General features: G+C 39.6%; 1 protein-coding gene across 1 annotated transcript in view; it reads right to left on the bottom strand.

Moving 5' to 3' along the window:
• Positions 1-20,304, bottom strand: part of Arid5b (AT-rich interaction domain 5B) — a 179,086-nt gene that overhangs the window by 131,293 nt on the left and 27,489 nt on the right. The window contains exon 3 of the mRNA XM_004632021.2: positions 15,122-15,347. Coding sequence (XP_004632078.1) covers positions 15,122-15,347 — 226 coding nt within the window. The remainder of the gene's footprint in view (positions 1-15,121; positions 15,348-20,304) is intronic.

The raw sequence follows: 20,304 nt of genomic DNA, 5'->3' as shown, positions 1-20,304 counted from the left end.
GTCAATAATGCTCTCATCTCTGAAAGGTTTACTAGACCTAGCACTTTTCTACATATGTGAAATTCAATATGCTGCTCAATACTATAAAATCCGAAGGAGGTAGGAATTATATCCCCATTTTACAGATGAAGAGAAAGTGAAACTCAGCAACTTGCCAAAGGTCATAAAGCTAGAAATTTGGGATGCAGGCTTCAAGCCTAAGCCTGCCAAACTTCCCAACTCTTACTATGTTGCCTCTAAGACAAGACTTAAACTTAGTCAGCCACCCATCTAGCCAACACAGGCATCGAGCACCTACTGGGTACCATGAAGTATCTTAGGTTATAAGGCTGGGGAATGCTCCTTTCTTTAAGAAGTTTAATCCAGTAAATAGCAGATGGGGTCCTGATTGGACAAAAAGGTTCTGGGATCTTGGGCTTCAAATCATGTTCATGGAAAGAGGCTGACTTCAGACCAAACCCGTATGCAACATACTCTACAGACACATTTCATTGTTTTAAAAGTATTTAGAATATTGACTGTGAGATAGAGTCACATAATAAACACATGGCTGTTGGAGGAGATAAAAGAATACTTAAGCAGGCCTCATTTGATGAAACCTGGTGTATAAGAATTAAGTCACAGAAAACATATTTCCATGACAAAAGCTCAACTTTGCCAGGAGGTGTCTCCATGGGCTTCCCCCTGCTTGCAAGCCTCCTGTGAGCACCCTAAAGAGGAAGCCCCTGATGAAGACATGCCCTGCGTGGCGCACAGCCAGAGGGAGAAAGCAAGTATTGCCCACTTCCATACCAGCTTCATATCTTAGGATTGGAATGTATAAAAAAGAAAAATACGTGAGACCCCAGTGGTAGGCCTTCCTCCCCACCCAGGCCAGGAGTCCCACCAACCTTGGGTGGACATAAGTCACCCTTGTTTTTTTGTCCTCATACTTCAATGGTTTGGGCTCTCAAAAGGAATCAACCATCAGCCTTTAACTAAGATCAGGAGGACTGATTACAGGAAGGGACTCTTGAATAGTTTCAAATATCATTCAAATTCTGTGCATGTAGATGTTTCCAAGAGGGGAGAATCCACAGAGTTCTGTAGCTCTCCACAGCCTCTGGGCCACCCTGAGAAGGTGGGGCACCACTAGGACAGACAACTCCAGCTGTGTGTTCTCCTTATCACAAGAACACAGACTACTGGGAAAACATGAAAAATAAAATTTGGCCTTTTATTTTTGAATAGCTTTTTAGGGAGAGGAGTGCTGATAATTAGACATATACAAAGTGTTTCCTCACCTTTTAATCATTATAGACCCCTTTCAGAATCAGGTGAATGCCATGAATGATTTGAAAAAATGTGCATTTACATATTTTAGGTTAGATACAGAATTCTGCAACGCAGATGTGGGAAGAGGGCCACCCCGCTGCAAATGCATCCAGCAGTTTCTAATGGATAGTCCATGGCTCGGATTAGTACCCAAAGAATTCAGACATTTGATTTATAGCACAAGTTCTAGTATTTTTTGAGGGAGAGTTACAGATGACAATTATCAATATGCCATCTGCTAAGCCCTGAATCACTGTACATAGTATAGATTTGTAGTATGTAGTACAGATTTCGTACCCCCAACTCTCATTCCCAGACCAGAGATGTGACAGAAATTTTACTCAGCTAGAAAGTTCTGTCCAAGATAAACTCTATGATTTTATGAGATCCCCCAATAATATTGCCTTGGGGAGCAACTGTTTTATAGGAATTGATTCGATTAAGCACACTAGTCCCATTTGCAAAGTAACTATGCAGAAAGTTGACATTTTCATGGAAAGGTGCTATCATTTATGATCAAAAATTGCTAACTTTTTTCTTATCTTGTAGCTTATATCCTAAGAATGCGATACTGCATGAAAATATTACAGTGATGAGTGAAGGACTCCAACGAGAAGCTAAAGGATGCAACATTTCAAGATTCAACAGATAACGTTTTATTGCTACAGTCCACGTTGATAGGCATGAGGCTTCATGGTCTTGAAACAAATGAAATTCACTGGGTCCAAATAAATCAAGAGAGAGCCTTGTGCTTCATTATTGTCTCTTCAACATTTCAGAGGCTTTCTTGCTGAAGTGCCAGCGCTTTGGAAGGACATTAGGAATTTCAAGAAATCCACAGTGCACTTTTTCTTCTCCTAGCCTGACAGCCTTGAACTGAACCACTAAGTATTTATCAGAGAAAATGAAAGATCAGTACATGGCATCAGCCAGCACCTCTGTCCCAGAAGCCAATTTTGATCCAGGCCCAAGGTCCTAGTGGGATGAATAGGCCCTTCAACAAGAACTAAGTCAGAGAGAGCCAGAGATCCTCCATTTTTAGTAATATTCCAGTGGACTGGAAAGAGTACACAGATGGGAAATTCCTCACTTTTACCAAAAACTCAGATATATAAAACTGTTGCCAAAGAAACAGGTCACAATTCCTGCTCTTCACGCATTTACAAGTTGGCTCCCAGGCACGCAGGTTCTCCAGAACTTTCCCCCACCGCCAGCCCACTTTGCTTGTCCCCTCATGCACTCAGGAGCCAGGCTCTGCTTTACATTGGGGCTGCATCTGCTTGGGGATAGCGGCTGGACTGGCTCCACAGCAAATGCAATGCTTTGGCTTTATTAGGCGCTCAATATGCAAAATAGTGATTCCATTTCAAAGTAAAAGACTGGGCTAGACACTACATTTGTCCAATTCTCTCGGGATCAGCAGCATCCAATATAAATACAAAAAGAGCAACATATATAGTTTAAATTCTCTTGTAGCCACATTAGAAAATTAAAAGGAAAAGGTCAAACTAATTACAATATATTTTACTTAATCTATTATATCAAAAATATTACTTCAACGTGTGATCAATGTAAAAGTTGTTAGTAAGACATGCTTCTTTATGATACATTTCTCAAATCTGAGGTGTGTTTTGCGCTGACAATACTTTGCAGGCTTTCCACTTTGCATGCTAAATAGTCAATAGTTAAAGTGATATATACACCCACTCAGACAATAGTTAATAGAAAAAAACTTTGCGTTGCTTCAGCTTTTAATTTTAAATTGAAATTGATTAAAGTTAAATAAAATTTTAAATTCAGATTCAGTCACAGTAACTACACGGCAAGTGCTACCAGTGATTTGTGATTTGTGGAGAGTGGCTTCTATCCCGGACAGCAGAGCACTAGACTAGCATAGAACAGTGGCAAGAGCAAGCTGTAAAGTCCGCACATAGTAGGACCCTGCTTAACAAAGCAAATGACACACAGACACACATCAGTGAGAGAAACCATGATCAGCTGGAGGCGAGAAGGGTTTCACTCCTGTATGATTTAAAGTTTTACATGGACTGCATAAAAAGGGTAAAAGTAAGGGAAAAAACAGATTGAAGTATAACCTTTTCTTTAAATAGAGACAAGTGTAGTTACACTTTGGGAGGAAAGAGACAATTTAGATTTTTATATAAGAGCCAGAAGGAGCTAAAGGAACAAAAACTCACATGATTCAAGGAATGTGGGGCTGGGGCTACTGGGATTTGCCCTGAAGAAGGGAAACCTGGGATGGAGAAAGAGCTGTATAAAGGCCTCTCAAGTATTTTCAAATATTTAAAATGTGATCAAGAACAAGAAAAATTGATTTGTTCTATGCTGTTCTAAGTAAAAAGCTAGGAATAGTTTATAGTGAGCACAATGATTTATATTGTAAGCCACACATTCAAATTTAATTGATCACAATAAGAATTTCTAACACAGTACTGAATCAGAGATGGACTAGGGCTATCACATTAAGTAGTGAGTTCCCAATCACCGAAAATATTGAGAGTTTTGCAGAAGACATTTAAGGGGAAGTAAATGCAGGAAAGATGTCATTATGAGACTCCTGTCACAAGATTATCTGCTGTTCACATCTAACCTGAGACTCATGGTTATATGATATCCACATTATCCCAAGTGCATATGCGAGTTACTACTGTTAGCATCTCATTCGCATCTCATTCCAAGAATGTTATATATATCGTCACCTCCTTGAAGGAAGTCATGGCCATAAAATTAACCACCTATTTGATGAATGAAATGTGTGTCAAAATGACGTGAGTTTCTGTGAGAGGTATTAATGGTGTAAACATTTAATTGTTAGTACTCAACCCTTCACCTCTCATCCCTTTCCTCTGTGAGCCTAGGAGCGTGTATTGGCATAGAAAGTCTCATGCAGAGTCACCGCAGAGGGAAAATCTCTTCACGAGACTTCTGCGCACCACAGAGAACTGTGCCTGATGAGAGGCTCATGATGAAACATGAGCCTTCCTTATGGGACGTCATGGAGATTCTGGCGATGTTTGTTATGCAGAATAAAACAGATTACTCTAACATGCACACATTGTGGCTCATAACATCCAACAGAAAACAACACACAAAACACATACCAGTGGAGTTTGGTTTCTTTTGGAATAATTAAGTGTGAAGGGATTTCCAGCATGGACCATCCCACGGCCGCACAGCGTACTCACACGCACACCCATGCAGATTCAATAAACCACAAGACCAATCGGAGCACTGCCAGAGAGGGAACAGAGGAGGACAGCAGTGCACATGTTTTACATGTGATCCACCAAAGCACATTTGGAATTCCTGGCAGTAAAGTTTCTAACCAACTAGGATTGGCTGTTAATTACAATCTAGAAGCGACCAAAGGAGCCGGAGAGCAGAAGTTTGAGGAGGATGCATACTTAGGTCAATTTTAGCACAGATCATTTAAACTCACATTAAAGGTGCTTCACAATGACCTTGCAGGTGTTTTGGATCCTTAGAGAACTGAGATCAGTCTTCCTTAACCCTAAATCAATTTCACTGCCCTGAAACTTGAATGCTCGTGAATTATTTTGATGAGGTCACATAAGCTGCTAGCTTCATCTTGGTATTCCTTTTGTACTGTAACTGTTTAGATTTATTTTTCATGGAAGAAAACAGAATTTTAGAAGAGTTGATTTCTAAAAGCAAGAGAGAACTAGCCTAGAATTGTTGAATAATTGCCCCTCACTGTGTGCATGGAGCCTTCCTACACCTAACTTAACCTCACCTTCCAATCCTAAGGGACAAGTACTGTTAACCTTGTGCTATAGGCAAATCAATTAAAGCAGCATTAGACCTTTAAGACCATTAGCTTACAGAATGGAGATCTCAATCCAGGTCCATCTTATTTAAAGTCTTTGGTCTTTTACAGTATAATGACTATGTAGTAGGACTTACTACAGCAGCCACAGACACGCTATCCTAAAAAGCTGGCTTTTGTGTCTGTGTATTCTTCTAAATCTTTGATTGAAAACATTAATAAAAAACAATGGGCACTAACCGAACATTCTCAGTTTGAAAAAAAGAAAGAAAAAAGAGAAGAAACCCACACAGAGACTGCACATGTAAAAAGCCTATATTTATACACACAGTCATCACGTGATAGTAATTAGCCAGGTAACTATAGGTTTTTCTCTGCTCGAAAAGTATATGTTTCATCATGCTTTGAACTCTGCCTTATTATCAGCGCTGCTATGAAAACAATGTTTTATTTCTTGTGGAGGGAATATGCCAGGCATGAGGCTTTGTTTTTGCAGGGCCTAATAGAAGACTTTCTCTGTGAACCAGAAGAGTAGCGTGGGTAGCCGGAAGGTGGAGAATATCTTCTACCACGATTAGCAAGTAACCATCTTAAAGGAGGAGAGGATTACAACAGTGCAATTGCCTCGAAAAAGAAGCATTTGATGTCACGCTAAAACCATCACCTTAATAACCTGTCACCTAAAAAAAAGACAGATTACAAACAAGCTGATAATAAAAGAGATAAGGCAGGGCAAGCCCAACGTGGATTTGCTCATTTCCCTGCACACTGTTGTCTCTGCTCTAATCCTGAAACATGAAAAACAGTTCCCTTAAGGAGGAGAGAAAAGTGCCAGTATGAATATGTAAAATGTACACACACACACACACACACACACACACACTCACAATCTCCAAGATTTTCAGAATGAGTGACAGCTGCTTGACTGAGAATTAGGCCAAACATAGTTACAACTAAGTACTCGAAGTGCATTGCTTCTCCTACCAGGCACCAGTGAGACAGCCCCTCCACTAGAGGGTGTCCTAGGAGGTGCTGGGAAAGTAGCCAGGTCAACCTTTGAATGCCTCGGGGTGTCTCAGGTAGAGTAAGAACAGAGAACAGAGAAGGAGAGAATTCACAGGAGGGTGATCAAAAAAGCCATGTGTTTACTTAACCTACTAGGTATAGCTTTGAAGTCAGAGAACCAGCATTATAGAGCTAAAGTTCTTACTGGGATGATAAGACAAACACTTGAAAAAAGATTGTATTATATGGGCAGTTATAGAGTAAGGTGCTCAGCGAGGTGGTAGAAACACTGGAAGTGATAAGATAAGTGCTCAATAAATCAGGGAAAATCTTCAAGGGCTGAATGACTAGGAACAGTTTCAGTAGCTTAAACTGAACCAAAAAGGAAAGTGAGTATTCCCAAAATTCAGAGCCCTGGGAAGGGCAATCTGAGAGCAGAGGGCAGGAGGTCCTCCAAGCTGATTGGATGTGCATAGTGGTAAGCACTTTAGAGTTGGAGGTATCAGAAGCAGTTAAAAGGTTCAACAATAATTAAAGTATGAAACACTTCAATAAGGAAATGTTCTGCAGCCAGACAAGGGTTTTACCCGATGGAAGCATGTTTGCAATGTTTATACACAATTAGGTAGGGGGCTTCCTGAGCAGTGATTTTACTTTTAGGGGAAAAAAGCCTATGCCCATGAATTCTTGTGTATGCCCCACCCACACACACAGCAGCACATGTGTGCTTGCCAACAGCACATGTATGCTCACCAACAGAGTTTACTTCCAGGTGGGAGGAAAGCGATCAGCCTACAAGCAGGGTTTTGCTTTTTGTTTGTCTGTACTGCCTACACTTCCTCAAATGGGCATGGACACGATTGCTAGGAATAAAAGCAACAACAATGAAACTTATTAATAAAAAAAAGAAAATTAGAAGCTGGATGCTTGATAAGACCTTTGTATTTTAGTTAATGTGTAGGAAGTTTTGGGGGAGAAAAGGGTACACTAAAGCTGAAGGCTAATAGGGAGAACAGGTCAGAGGTGCTGAAAGGGTGGGAAGATGACGAGATGATTTCAAGCGTTGATGAGGGGTTTAAAGGAGGAGAGGCAGAAGAAGGCTGCTTCATCCCAGTAAGTGAAATGGAAATACACAGAGCTGGCACCTAGGAAAGCGGCACTACTTTTTCAGCCCTCACTGTGTGTGAAGCTCATTGCAAAACCTCTGGAACAGCACTGTTCTTCCAGTTTGTCCTAAATAAATTTGCATATTAAAATATGAGTTGAAAGTCTGAACCTCATCTTTCCTCTACAGTGACCTGCACACACGATAGATTTACATGCGTAATATTAGAGAAGAGGAGGGGACCTTGACACGTAAGGAAATCAATGTTTTGCAATAAAACCTCACATTCAAAGCACTCTGAAAGATAAACAAGCTGTTCAGGAGAATTGGTGTTAGTACTACAGAGTATTAAGACTAAAAGCCCTAGAGCTGGCCTGATAGCTCAGAGGACTAAAGCACCTGCTTAGGCAGAGCAAAGCAGCCTGGGCTTGATGCCCGGTGTGCTGTGCCAGCCCTGCCCCCGGAGCGTGCTGAGATAGCGATTGAGATTGGGCATGGTGGCGCACGCCTGTAACCCCAGTGTTTGGGAGGCTGAAAACAGGAGAATTATTATGAGTCCTATCTATGTAGTGAGACCCTGAAGACCCTGTAGACCCTGTAGACCCTGTCCTATATTCAGAAAAAAAAGACTAAAAGTCCAAATCAAATACTTGCACACAGAGCCCTGTGGAAAAGTCATAAAACCACGTATGTGAGGCTTATGGGCTTTGTGCTGAAGGCGACGCTATCGTGTCAACAGTCTTAATAACAGCCTATCATTAGCAATCGGAATTATAATAAAATAAGAAAGCATCATGCACTCCAACTGAAAGGAGGACTGTTGAACTGAATTATTTTAAATACAGATCTTCTTCTTGTTGAGTAGTTTAGACAAGTTGGACACCAAGATGGTCTTCAGCCAGGGGCTTATTGAAGAAAAGCCTGTTTGGGCAACGTACTCTGTAAGTGGTGTATCCAGGTACAGGAACTGCAGAAATAAGAGGCACAGCCATGCCGATATTGAGCTGCACCAGCTGTTCTATTAGTTAGCTAGGATGGCCGCTAGATAACGGTCTGTACTTCACAATACTGTGTAAAAACATAGAACAAACAAAAGGTAACTAAACTTCAGGGGGACAGAAAAGGCAAGGCCGTGCGGCCGCAAGGAGTGCTCAGCAGGTCTGCTAGCACCATGGTGTCTGCAGGCTGTGCCAAGCCAGCTCCGCAGAGCTCTGGCCATGTAACATGAATGCATGTGGCCTTTGTCACCCCTTGGAAGCTACTCCTACTCTAGGATTCTCAGCGATACTGAGCCCAACAGTATAAATGAATAAACTAGTGTTTAAGAAACTTAAAGTCATTCCTAAGACAAGTAGGATGGTGAAGATTTTGAAACCATACCCTAGGGAAGAATTGAAAACAGTAAGCTTGTTTAGCCAAATAGAGAATAGAGACTGTTTCAAGGAAAACAGGAAAGAAACACTGGCCCAATGTCCCTGTAGGTCCCTCCCAGCCTGACAACTCTAGAAAGGGCTCGAAAGCAGTGTGAATTTTGTCCACTGACTGTATTTTAGAGGTGTATACTAGTTACCTGGAGCTAAAACATCACACTGAACATTTCAGTTTCACTTTCCCCCCTTCTTCTGCCCTTGTATCTCAAGATGTAAGGATAAGAATAAATTCCTAAACTCTACAAAATTCTCTTCAGTTGCCTGTCCATCTTCAGTCTGTTGCCAAAAGACCTGGGATTCTAGAATGCAGCCATCCTAGTAATGCTGCAAGATCTTCAGCTCAAGACAAATTTCAAAGGCCAGGATCCTAATTTGGAAGGCGTCCTTGCCAGCGATAGCGGAGCACCTGGAAGCAGGGTTGACGAGCAGCTACCTCTGGCTCAGACAGGGCTGGGCTTGGCAACATCCTTTCCACCAGAAATAACCACCGTGGCCAAGTGTGGGCGACACAAGTGAATGTGACCTATCAGGAACACTCTTTACCGGTTCGTCCTACCATTATTGCAGGATGATATTCAACTATTTTACCAGATGGCCACACTGAATTCTAACTTTCAAATAAAGTAATCTTATTCCTTATGGGTATAAATTTTTGGATTCCTGGATTTTTTTTTTTAAATTTAGTACAAGGGATACTGGTTCTATAGGGTCTCACTACGTAGATCGGACTCATAGTGATTGGATTTCTAGATTCTTAGAAATTGTCTTGCTATTAAGCAACTTTAAACCTTTGCATGCTTTGGGTGCAGACGCCTGGGCCTGTGAGTTTGCTCTTTGTAAACACGGCTTCCCCTTTACAATGGCATGACTTAACCTATTGAAGAAAGAGGTAGGCTGGCGCTTAGATATTGCCCTTCCCCATTGTTGAGCATGCTGTGATTAGCATCATTTACAACTCATTGCAAACAATAATATTGGCCAAAGGCTTTGGGAAAAAAATCCTTTGGCAAGGATCTTTATAAATTTTTGTAAGTATCACATTTAATCGATTTCTATTCTGAACTTAAGAATATTATAAAGGCCAAATTTGTTTTAATGAGGAGTCTGTTCTGAAGACTTCTCAAAATATTCATAAAGAGAATAATGTAATAATATATTATTTAATTTTCACTACTAAGGAAAATTATTTAACTAGCCTAGCAGTTGAAGATAAAACATAAATAATGAGTGCTTTTAAATGACTCTTTAATATGCATCCAAAACTTCAATCTAGGAAAGAAGGATTAAAAAAAGAGAAGAAAGAAGGGAAAAAGAAAGAGGGAAGGAAAGAAGGAGGAATTATTCTAATAGTAAGCATGTCTTCAATTCCCATAAATCCATTTGATATCATGGGTAAAAAGTCCTCATTACAATAAATTGTCAGCACCCTAACATGCTTCTTATTAGAAACGCTTATATTGGTTTCTTCAACAGAGTAAGAATCCTTCCCATGACCACATCCGTGAAACATCAAACTCAGAAATGATCAGAAACAAGCATTTGAACTACAAGAGCTCAAGAATTTCTCAGCAAAGACTGCAGTCAGTTTTTAACAAAGAGTCCTTGAGAAGTCTCGCAACTGACCACTACAGCTTATTTTGACAAAATTTTCAAAAGGAGAGAAATTATATAATATGTAATATACACAAATATATAAATGATTAATTATATAAAATTTCAATATATTTATAAAAGATGTATAAATAATAAAGTATATAAACTCACAATATATCTTTATATCTAAATAATATACATAGAAATAACTATGTAGAAGTAAATAACCAAGCATTGAAGAAGTTTAATAATAGTCCTCTATTTAAGGAGACAGTACTGGGAGTCAACTCTGCTCCTAATTGCTAGCACATGTGTATTCAAGGACAGTAAATGAACAAATAAGCAAATGTTGTGCTGCACAGCTCCATATCATGGAGAACTTCCTTCTGATAATAATATAATGAACCATCCACTTAGACTTTGATATCGTGAATATTCCCATAGATATTGATGAATTTGTTCTCAAAGCTCTACTGTGATAAAGCAAGGGCCGCATTGTACACTTCCACACAGGAACCTGAGGTATAAACCTACAATGACATTCGGCCATTTTTTCCTGGGCATAACTGCCACAAGGCAGAGCTAAGATTATGGTGACATCCAGGCCTTGCCACCCCAGCACCACTGTGCTGTCTACTCCCAGAGTAGACCAGGAAAGTCCCACAAACAGAAGGGATGGGAGAAGGCACTTCTTCTCAGTTTGAGGGGAATTTAGAAACAGAAATTGGGCTGGGGAAGCCAGCATCATTAAATTTAGCCAGCCCCTCCGCCACACACACACACACACACACACACACACACACACACATGGAGTCAGGCTTTGGGCCTTTTCTCAATTTCAGCTCAGACTCTTCTATCTTTTATGCTTTTTTTCTAAAGACAGATTTGGAGACGAACCCATTCATAACTGCCCATCCACCAACAGTTTGTGGCAGCATAATTGTCAATGAGTCTGCTGCAAAAAAATGAAAATGCTGTTTTAATAACCTTGGCCTAAAATACATTTTGTTGTATGCCTCAAAGGGTTTCAATAAAGAGTCAACCTGTAGAGACATATTTTCTTGGCTTAAACAACAATCCAAAGCATATAAATGTAGTCCAACTATAATGACATATTTATAGGCCAATAAAGCTTACACTGCAGCTTTTCATACTTCACTTAAAGGGACTGTGTAAGAAGTGTTACATAAAATAATTTGATTTTTTCAAACTACAGCCCAAGGAATAAAGAATGCAAGTTAGTTATGTTTAAGTGATAGTATTTCTGCTCCTTAGTTGCCAAAAATTTTGTAAAACAAAATAACTCTTCGTTTGACTACTTCCAACTGCCATACCAAATATGGGCATCAAGTCCACTTTATTACAAAAGCTAAGTACTGTAATTCTAAAGACAAAAATAAATAACTAGAGGCTTGTGTAGTGAATGATTTAATCAACCTGATTCTTCTGGAAAAACAGGTTCTTGTATTCGTTATACTTATGAATAATACATTCTTTAACCCTTCTATTTTAAAATAGTTCTTTTTCTTTTTTTTAATAAACCCGTATGAAATAGCCTGAAAGAAGGTAAAACATGTCACTCAGTAAAGTCTCAATTTGCACTGATTTTATATTGAACTAACTTTCTTTGAAAAGGACAAAGAGGAGGAAAAACAATGAATGTACTTCACTACATCTTAGAGATTTTTTTAAAGATTATTACTTGCTCCAATATTAAAATTTGTAGTTTTAGTCAGCAGTCCTTTAGGGTCTTCAGTAAAAACTGAGATTTTTAAAAACTCTTTAGCCAGTACATCCTCAAATCTTGCCCGAATTTTCTCCTTTAAGTGGGGGAGGGGATAAAAATCGAAAGAGTTGCGATTTGAATCAGAGCAGTTATTGGAAGCTGCCATTTGGGGCAGGGCTTCTCTCTGTGGAGTACTAGCTTGCTGGCAGGCACACATTTGTGAGAACATTTTTGTTTTTTTACTTTTCAGAGAGAGACAGGAAGTGACACAAACTGGGATTAGGAGGAATTTATTCTACTTAAACACAGAGAAAGAAGAGTTCTTTAATTAGCTTTTATATTTTAAAATCCTTTCTTTGAGAGTCAGCCTACCTCTTTTGTCACTATTGATTTCTTTTAACAGGATGAAATAACGTAGCTTTATTTATTTTTTTTTTTTAAAACAACATGTTGGAATTTTACTTTATCCATAGAAAGGTGAGATCTTTACATTCTTTACTTGTAAAAGAAGAGAAGGGTCTTAAGTAATCTCCCAGTTCATCTTTCTTTGGGAAGAACAATGAAGTGTTCTAAGAGAAGGAAAAACCTAATAAGTGTGTGAACCGCCATGAACAATGCGGGGCTAGAGGTGGTTTCAGAGTGGCCCAGAGAACAAGAGATAAGAAAACCACTGTGTCCAGAGAAAAGCACAGCCAACAAACATTTTGATGCTACCCACAGAGAAAGGGAGAAGGTGAAGACAAGGTTTCTGGCCAGGACTGTGCGCAGTGACACACCCTCTCTCCTGGTATAAATCTCAATGAATCTGACCTGCAAACTTAGATCAGGCAGATTGTGGAAATTCATTACATTAGAAAAGTTTTTGTTTCTCTTTCTACGTTATTACAACACAGTGTGCATTCCAGTTACAAAAGCCATTTGTCTCAAATTCCCCACAGCTCATACCAACTGAGTAGAATTTCAAGGCCCTCAAGTCCATCCTTAAAGGGATACTTTGCATTTAACACAAGCAAAGGTACATGGTGTTTCTTACTCATGAGAGCGTCCCAATCTGGTTTTCTGTTGGTGACTTCTCCGTCCGCAGCACTCAGCCTAGAGATGTCTCCCAAGTGACACCCCCCACCCCCGCCAGTAGAAGTCCAAATCACCTAGCAATTCTGTCTCTCCACATTCCTTGGCCTTGCCTGTGTGGCTAGAGGCTGGTTTCAGGAAATTCCCCTGGTGAGTCCTAAGAGCAAGTAGACTTACAAACTATCACTCTAGATTTTCCAGACTAAACTGCCTGCAAGTTCTTTGTATATTCACTATAAGCCCATTTCTCCTAAAATCAATTGAAAAAAAAGAAAAGAAAAGAAAAAGATTATGAACCTTTTTACAATTCAGGAAAATTAAAATTTCTAGACCATTTGATCAAAATAAGAAACTCTTCCCTGGGGTTTTTCTTTGTATGTGTGTGTGTGTGTGTGTGTGTGTGTGTGTGTGTGTGTTCATTAGTAAACTAACCCTTTGAAACACGAAACAATCCAGCTATAAATACTCTTGTTTATAAGTGTGACATCAAGCTTAACCATCTCCACATCCTTTTGTTCCCCCATGCGTTTCCTGTTTAATTTTTTATTAGTAACAGTATATTCCATAACTTAAAAAAAGCTAAAGAAATGTTTTAATGTTAAAAAAGAAACACAAGACAATGGCTATGCAACTTACATCACACATGAGGAAGGCAACACAGATATAGTATTGAGCATTTTCACAATCATAAGAATGTGTATTAACAAAACTGGGACATAAGACAGTATATGTAAGAAAACTGTACTTTTTTTTCTTTTAGAGAAGGCAAAGCATTAGTTTAATAACTGCCTCTCATAGTACACATAGCTACTAGGGTGCCATGTCCAAAATATTACTGTCTGACATACAGCAAAAGATGCCAGGAAATAATTGATTGCTAAACTGCAAGAAAATATTAATGCCTTTCCCAAAACCCAGCAAAGCTCATCAAAAGCCAGAATCACATGAGAGATGCAGGCAGTTACTGGTGTTATTCAGTTTCTTTATGCCAATTAAAATAAATCATCTGGGTTTCTTGTAATAGTTGAGTTCTAGGTTAAAACAAAAAAACAGGAAGTTGTCACATTAAGACATAAAATAGAGCTAGGAAAATCAGCATTGTGCTAGAATGAAAGAAAAAGATGCCTTAATATGTTAAAAATGAAGTTCCTCTTTGTCTAAAGAGGAAATAACTGGTCTAAATAAGAGGTCAACAACTTTGGTCTTGAGCAATACTAGGAGAGTAAGCAGTGAAGCCCACAAAGGGGCTACAAACACAAGGAAAACTGTAGGGAAAGGACAAGAAAGTCAGGGAAGAAGGAAGTGTTAGAGCAACAGACTCCACCGTGGGGCCCCTGCTGCCTGTCTTCACTTGAGCTTACAATGACTTTATTTTTATGTGGGGAAACTGAGGTTAGAGGTTAAGTTAATTGCCTAAGGCTGCCCAGCTAAGTGTGAGCTATTGTTCCAACACTAATCAGAATGCTACAGAGCCTAACTCTGAATAACACCAAATCACCAGTTCTTTATACTTTTTGTGAAAGAGAAGGAAGAATCCAAAACCTTAGGTGGTTCACATGGGTGACCACTGGGCGCTGCAAGCTCAGGCTGTATGCTGTCAGGCTTTGTGGTGCCCCCAGGCGGTTCCTGTACCCCCGGGGTTGTCAGTCACTTCGCTTTCTGTACAACCCGAAGCATGAAATGCTGACAGTGAGGTAGTAGGGGTATACTGACTCCTTGCAGCAAGAGCTCAGATTCTTCAGTAATCCCATTTCAGGGGGCCTGAGTCAGGCTTTGCCTTGGCAGAACACTGCAAGCTGTTTAATGCTGTGTGTTATAGCGCCAGTGGAGGAAAACAACCCAGGAGTCTGGGACTGAGCAGCCAACACTCATCCCTTATCTATAAGGTTGCTTTTCATCCTGTATTCCTAGGTCCCTTTGAGTTAAATAAGTGTGTGTGTGTGTGTGTGTGTGTGTGTGTGTGTGTGTGTACACTCAATTACATGATAGGGTTTCCAGAAAAACCTATGACAAGCAAAGCTTACTGTATTCAGCCATACATTCAGGTTAGAGGTGTGAATTATATTTACCGAGGTCGGCCTTCTCCTTGAGAACATCTTTGAAGTTAAGGCCGCTGTTGAGGGTGGATTGTCTGTACTTCAGCAGGCCTTCCTTCTGGCCATTTCTCCCCAAGGCCTCCGATTTCACTGGCCCAGCCTGGAGGCCACACCTCCATTTGGAGAAATCCGAATGTACCCACTTGACCAGGTCTTCAAGCTTCACAATCACCTTTTCAGACACGGCAATGACTTCATCCTACGAGAGATGAGATGGGACAAAAAGCGTTAGTTCTGGGTTGGAGGTAAACGAGTCTCAGCGAAACTCTGCTAAACTGCCAGGTGGACAGCTTAACCTTCACAAGGAGACTGTGGCTTTTGGTATCCAAGAATCTCTGATAGCTTACTTCATTTCACTGGCTTTTCACTGCTAGTTATTTAAAGAATAATTTATAGTACATATTTGATACAGTTATAAAGTATCCACAAATGGGGTAATAATTCCAGTGCCATTTTGAATAGTGTTTGCAAAGCTCCCTTTACCCATGTAACTACTTGGGTGAAGGCAGATTTTGAGGTGCTATTAATTACAAATGTAAAAGGCGAGGGCTAGATGACTAACGGTTAGTCTGTCTGCATATAAATGTTCTAAGTAAATCTAACATTCTTGGAACTGTGACTCACCCTCAAATTCCTATGTTTATGGTACATTTTCCCTTGGCTTATACACAAATATTGAATTTAACTTTTGTCCTAAAAATTAAATAAAACTGTGATGTAATCCCAAAAGAAATACTTCATAAATGTTATGTGCTTCCCACTGAAGGAAACTTGCACATTCTCAGGTTTCTAAAAACCTTTGTAAGTTGAGAAATGAACTGAGTTTTTCTCTTAATACATATGGGGTAGGGGGTGAGAGGGCGACAGAGGAGAAAGTATTTGAAGCTAAGAAAAGTAGTTGAAACTTAAGTTCGTCTTATGGACCATAAATTTGAATTTTAAGCATCTCTAACTGCTTCCAGGAAGCAGCCAACTTTCTCCCTCAGAATAATCCAGCAAGATATGTAATAGATATCCACTCATGGAACAAAGGGAGGCCCCCTCACCCAATGGTTCTTTGCAAAAAAGCTTAGGAAGATCATTTCACTGGGTTTAAGTTAAATTATTTGAAGAATTTGGCTTTTCAACTTGAACTGACTTCTTTCATTTATTTTATTTCACATTTCTGAGGAAAGCTTAGCTGTGAAAACCCCTAAGCTTACAAAGCCTTCGAAATATTTTTGACAAAACAACAACAGGAAGATGTCGCTAAGCTATTATATGAAAGGAATCCACCAGTGATTTGGGCTAATTTTGCTGCTGAGCCTGACCCTCCCCCTCCTCTACCCACACACGCACGCATGCACGTTCATCCCACACACAAACGTCACTGCACACTCGACTCCAAACAGAAAAGGACTTAGAGAAGCTTCTCACAGAAAGAAGCCCTAGATTTAGTTTGAAAAAATATTTTAAGGTAGGATCTAAGATTCCACTTTTCCTCATTCAGTTCCGATTTGCTTCTGAGAAGAAGGTTTGTTAGGCGGCAAGAAAGTAATACTCTACCAAAAATGAAAAGTAAAACTTTGGTAATGGAATCCTTTCTCTTATCATGATCAAATATGAACTCCCAGTAAAGGGGAGACAAAGTGGAAACTGTGTCTCTAATCCTCTCCTCAAGAAAAAAAATTCAATATGAGATAAACAACAGGGCCTACTACAAAGTACCACTTCAATGGATGATCCCCCCACTGGCCACACTGTCCTCTCGAAATAGAAGATCTGTAGTTGTCATGCCTTTTATAGCTATTACATGGTGATTACTGAATATCAGAATAAAAATTCAGCCTGGGTATTGTTTCAAGGCATATGGGAACAGCTTCTGGATGGAGCATAGGAGAAATGGAGTTCCGAATGTACTGGAAAATGAAGTAGTATGGTATATCAGTCTCAATTTTAGTGAACATGGAGTTTGGCAACATTTTAACCAAATAAGGTTTCCTAGAATAGACAAGTTTGGAGATGAGTGTTATTTTTAAATAGCTGTACGATCAAATGATTATCATTTCAATTACCAATTGCTTCAGATCTTTTCCAAGAAATAGCATGACTAGTTCTGGCTGGCTTACAACACCGGCCAAACAAACAGTTTATTAACCAAGAGAAAATACAATCCTTATGATGTCACTGATGAACGAACTCATCTTTCAAGATTTAGTCTACAGATTCTGTCCTCGCGTCTCTCTCTCCCTGCCCCCTCTTACACACACACACACACACACACACAGATGCAGACATTCCCACATACATGTAAACCCTCAGCCCAAGTGTACATTAATTGTGAAACCACCAACATGTTTTATTGTGGCCTCACAGAGAAACTGGCCCTGCAACATTGTCAAAAGCCAGGATTTAAAAGTAAATCTGATAAGCGAAGGAGGGGGAAAGAACAAACAAGCCCAAAAGAACAGAACAGCCAACATATATATATCAGATATATATATATATATATATATATATATAGAGAGAGAGAGAGAGAGAGAGAGAATGTCTCAAGAAGCACTACTTTGTACACACGACGGCACAAGCCACGTGGTCGCATTTTCCTTCTGCGCGAGCACTCGGCCAGCCCCTCACATGCACTGTTCTTAGGCAAATCTGTACGTCTAAGGAAAGAATTTCAATAAGCTTTTCTTGTGGCTCCATTAGCTCTCTGCAAACTGAGAATCAGTGCTAAACAAATATTGCTGATTTACTCAAACACCACACAAAGGAACACAAAGGAGTACATTTTGTTATTTTAGCAAGGTACCTTGACTTTTCAATTAACCCAGCTCTGGATCAATCTTTATGTAAGCCATGTTAAGACACCTCCTAAGTCATTATTCTCTTTTACCATTGTTTTAAACTTTTTGCATCATTTGGATTTCTGTTCCTATGATTATGCAAAATAAACTTATTTAATTATGGATCCTCTGAGGACATAATTCAGGCAGAAGGTCACAAGCCATCTAGCCCATGTGTATGTCAAGCCTTTTCAAATGTTCTAAAAATTTGAAATTTTGCACAAAGCATTCAGAATTCAATTTCTTTTTATAAAACAACAGTCAAAAAAAAAAAAAAAAAAAAACCACCCAACCAAAAAATGAAAAAGAAAACCAAAACTAGCCAGAGAAACCACTTAAGCCTGAGGACAAGATGCCTTCTTTAGACAAGATGTGAAATCCCCACCAGTCCCTGCGACACGATATTCAGCCCACTTCTCCCCACCCTGCCTCGGCTTTGGTGGGTATTGGTCACTCACACTACATACATCCGTCCACTCCACCTCCCTCATGTGAGGTGCCATCCAGGTGCCCAGCGACAGCAGGACTGGGATGTAAACCCTCCTTCCTGTCCATCTGCAGTGTCCAGGGTGCTGGAGTTCAAATCCCAACCCTGGAATGTACTTTCTGTGGAATACTGGGAAAATTATTCTCCCCACGCTTCCATTTCTTTCCATACATAAAAAAGAGAAAAGGTCACAGTAAGTATCTATTGTATGATCTGTCATGATTTAATGGGTTGATGAAAATAAAGTAAGACATTGGGGTCGTTGCTTCTCTGTATTGGTGTTTTCCAAAGTGTGGTTTGCAGAGATGAGTTTAGGTGGTTCGCTGGTAAAGTTTTTATATATATTTTAAGTTACCCATTGCTATTTATTTTTGTGGTTACTGTCTATTTGTGGGAAAGTGGTACTGGTTTTCTATTTATAAGAAATATAGAAAGACTCTCTGTAAATAACAAGTATGTTTTAAAAAATACATCAATTGGAATAAAGCCATTAAGTAAACATAAGGGACATAAGATACAGGAAAAAAAGGTCAAGGTGCTATAAAACGGAAGTGAAATTTAGGGTCATAGTTATGTCAGTAGTTCTCAAAGTGCAACGCAGGTACCTCTGGAAATGCCTGAGACCATTTCTGGGGTCCACAGAGTTGAAACTGTGATCAAAACCATGTTAAGATATTAGTAGCATTTTTTACTCTTGTTTTCTTTCAAGCTTATGGTGGGGTTTTCCAGAGACTGTGACATGTGGCATCATAACAGAATAAATGCAGAAGCAGATGAGAAGCTCTCTGTCAAGCTAGAGAATAAAGAGATTTACAAAAACCTAAAAGTATTCTACTGTTTTCGTTGATATTTTTGTTTTTGATAATACAGTTAATTTTCATAAAAATGTGTTACCTTTTATGAGTGGCTTACATTGCCATTTTAATTTTCTTTAAAATAACTTTTCATGCACCTCTAATTCCAGCTCTTGGGAGGCTGTAAACAGGCTGATCACTACAAGTCCAATCTAGTAGTGAGACCCTGAACACCCTGTAGACCCTTCCCTAAAATACAAAAAAAACAAAAAAAAGCCTTGTTTTAAGGTTTCCTGTTTTAGAGTACAGCTCCATGGATAGATTCCTATAGGCCCCATCAGCACAAGCATCAGAGACAGGTCAGTGTGTCACCCTCAAAAGCTCTCTGTGTCTCTTCTTGCTGTCTCCTGTCTTTCGTCCGTCCCCAGCTTCTGGCAACCACTGAGCTAGTCTTCATGCAGCTTTGTCTTTCTTCAAATGTTGCAGCCATTGAATCATAGTGTGTAAAACCTTCTGGGACTGTTTCACCCTGCATAACGTCTCTGAGATCCACTCATGTTGATATGGGTATCAACAGTACATTGCTTTTTATTTCTGAGTAATATGCCAGGTATGAGTGGATACCAAACATGACTTATCCATTCCCTGACTGAAGGAAAACATGAAGCCTCCATTTCTGTGAGAGTAGATAGAACTACTTCCACACCAGGTGTGTAGGTGGACACAAACACATTGCGGGTCTCTAGAGTTAACACGTGGGGGAGGAGCTGAGAATGCCTCTGGCGATGTCTCCATCAGTCTAGAAGCTTCCCAGTGGTTTTCTCAGGTGACGCCAACTTTGCACTTTCACGAGCAACATGTGAGAATTCCAGTTGCTCCTCATCCTTATCAGCACTTGATACTGTAGCTAATTAATTAATTAATTAACAACAGTCAAATGTGTACACAGTGATTTCTCCTTGTTCTTTCAGTTTTCATTTCCCTAATGCAGATGATACCAGACATCTTTTCAGGAGTTAATTTGTCATGGGTATTTCTTTTTGATGAAAG

This window comes from Octodon degus, unplaced genomic scaffold, assembly GCF_000260255.1.
Source record: "Octodon degus isolate 3935 unplaced genomic scaffold, OctDeg1.0 scaffold00046, whole genome shotgun sequence".
Lineage (NCBI taxonomy): Eukaryota > Metazoa > Chordata > Mammalia > Rodentia > Octodontidae > Octodon > Octodon degus.
The sequence above is the reverse complement of the archived record's forward strand: the minus strand, read 5'-3'. Positions and strand labels throughout refer to the sequence as shown.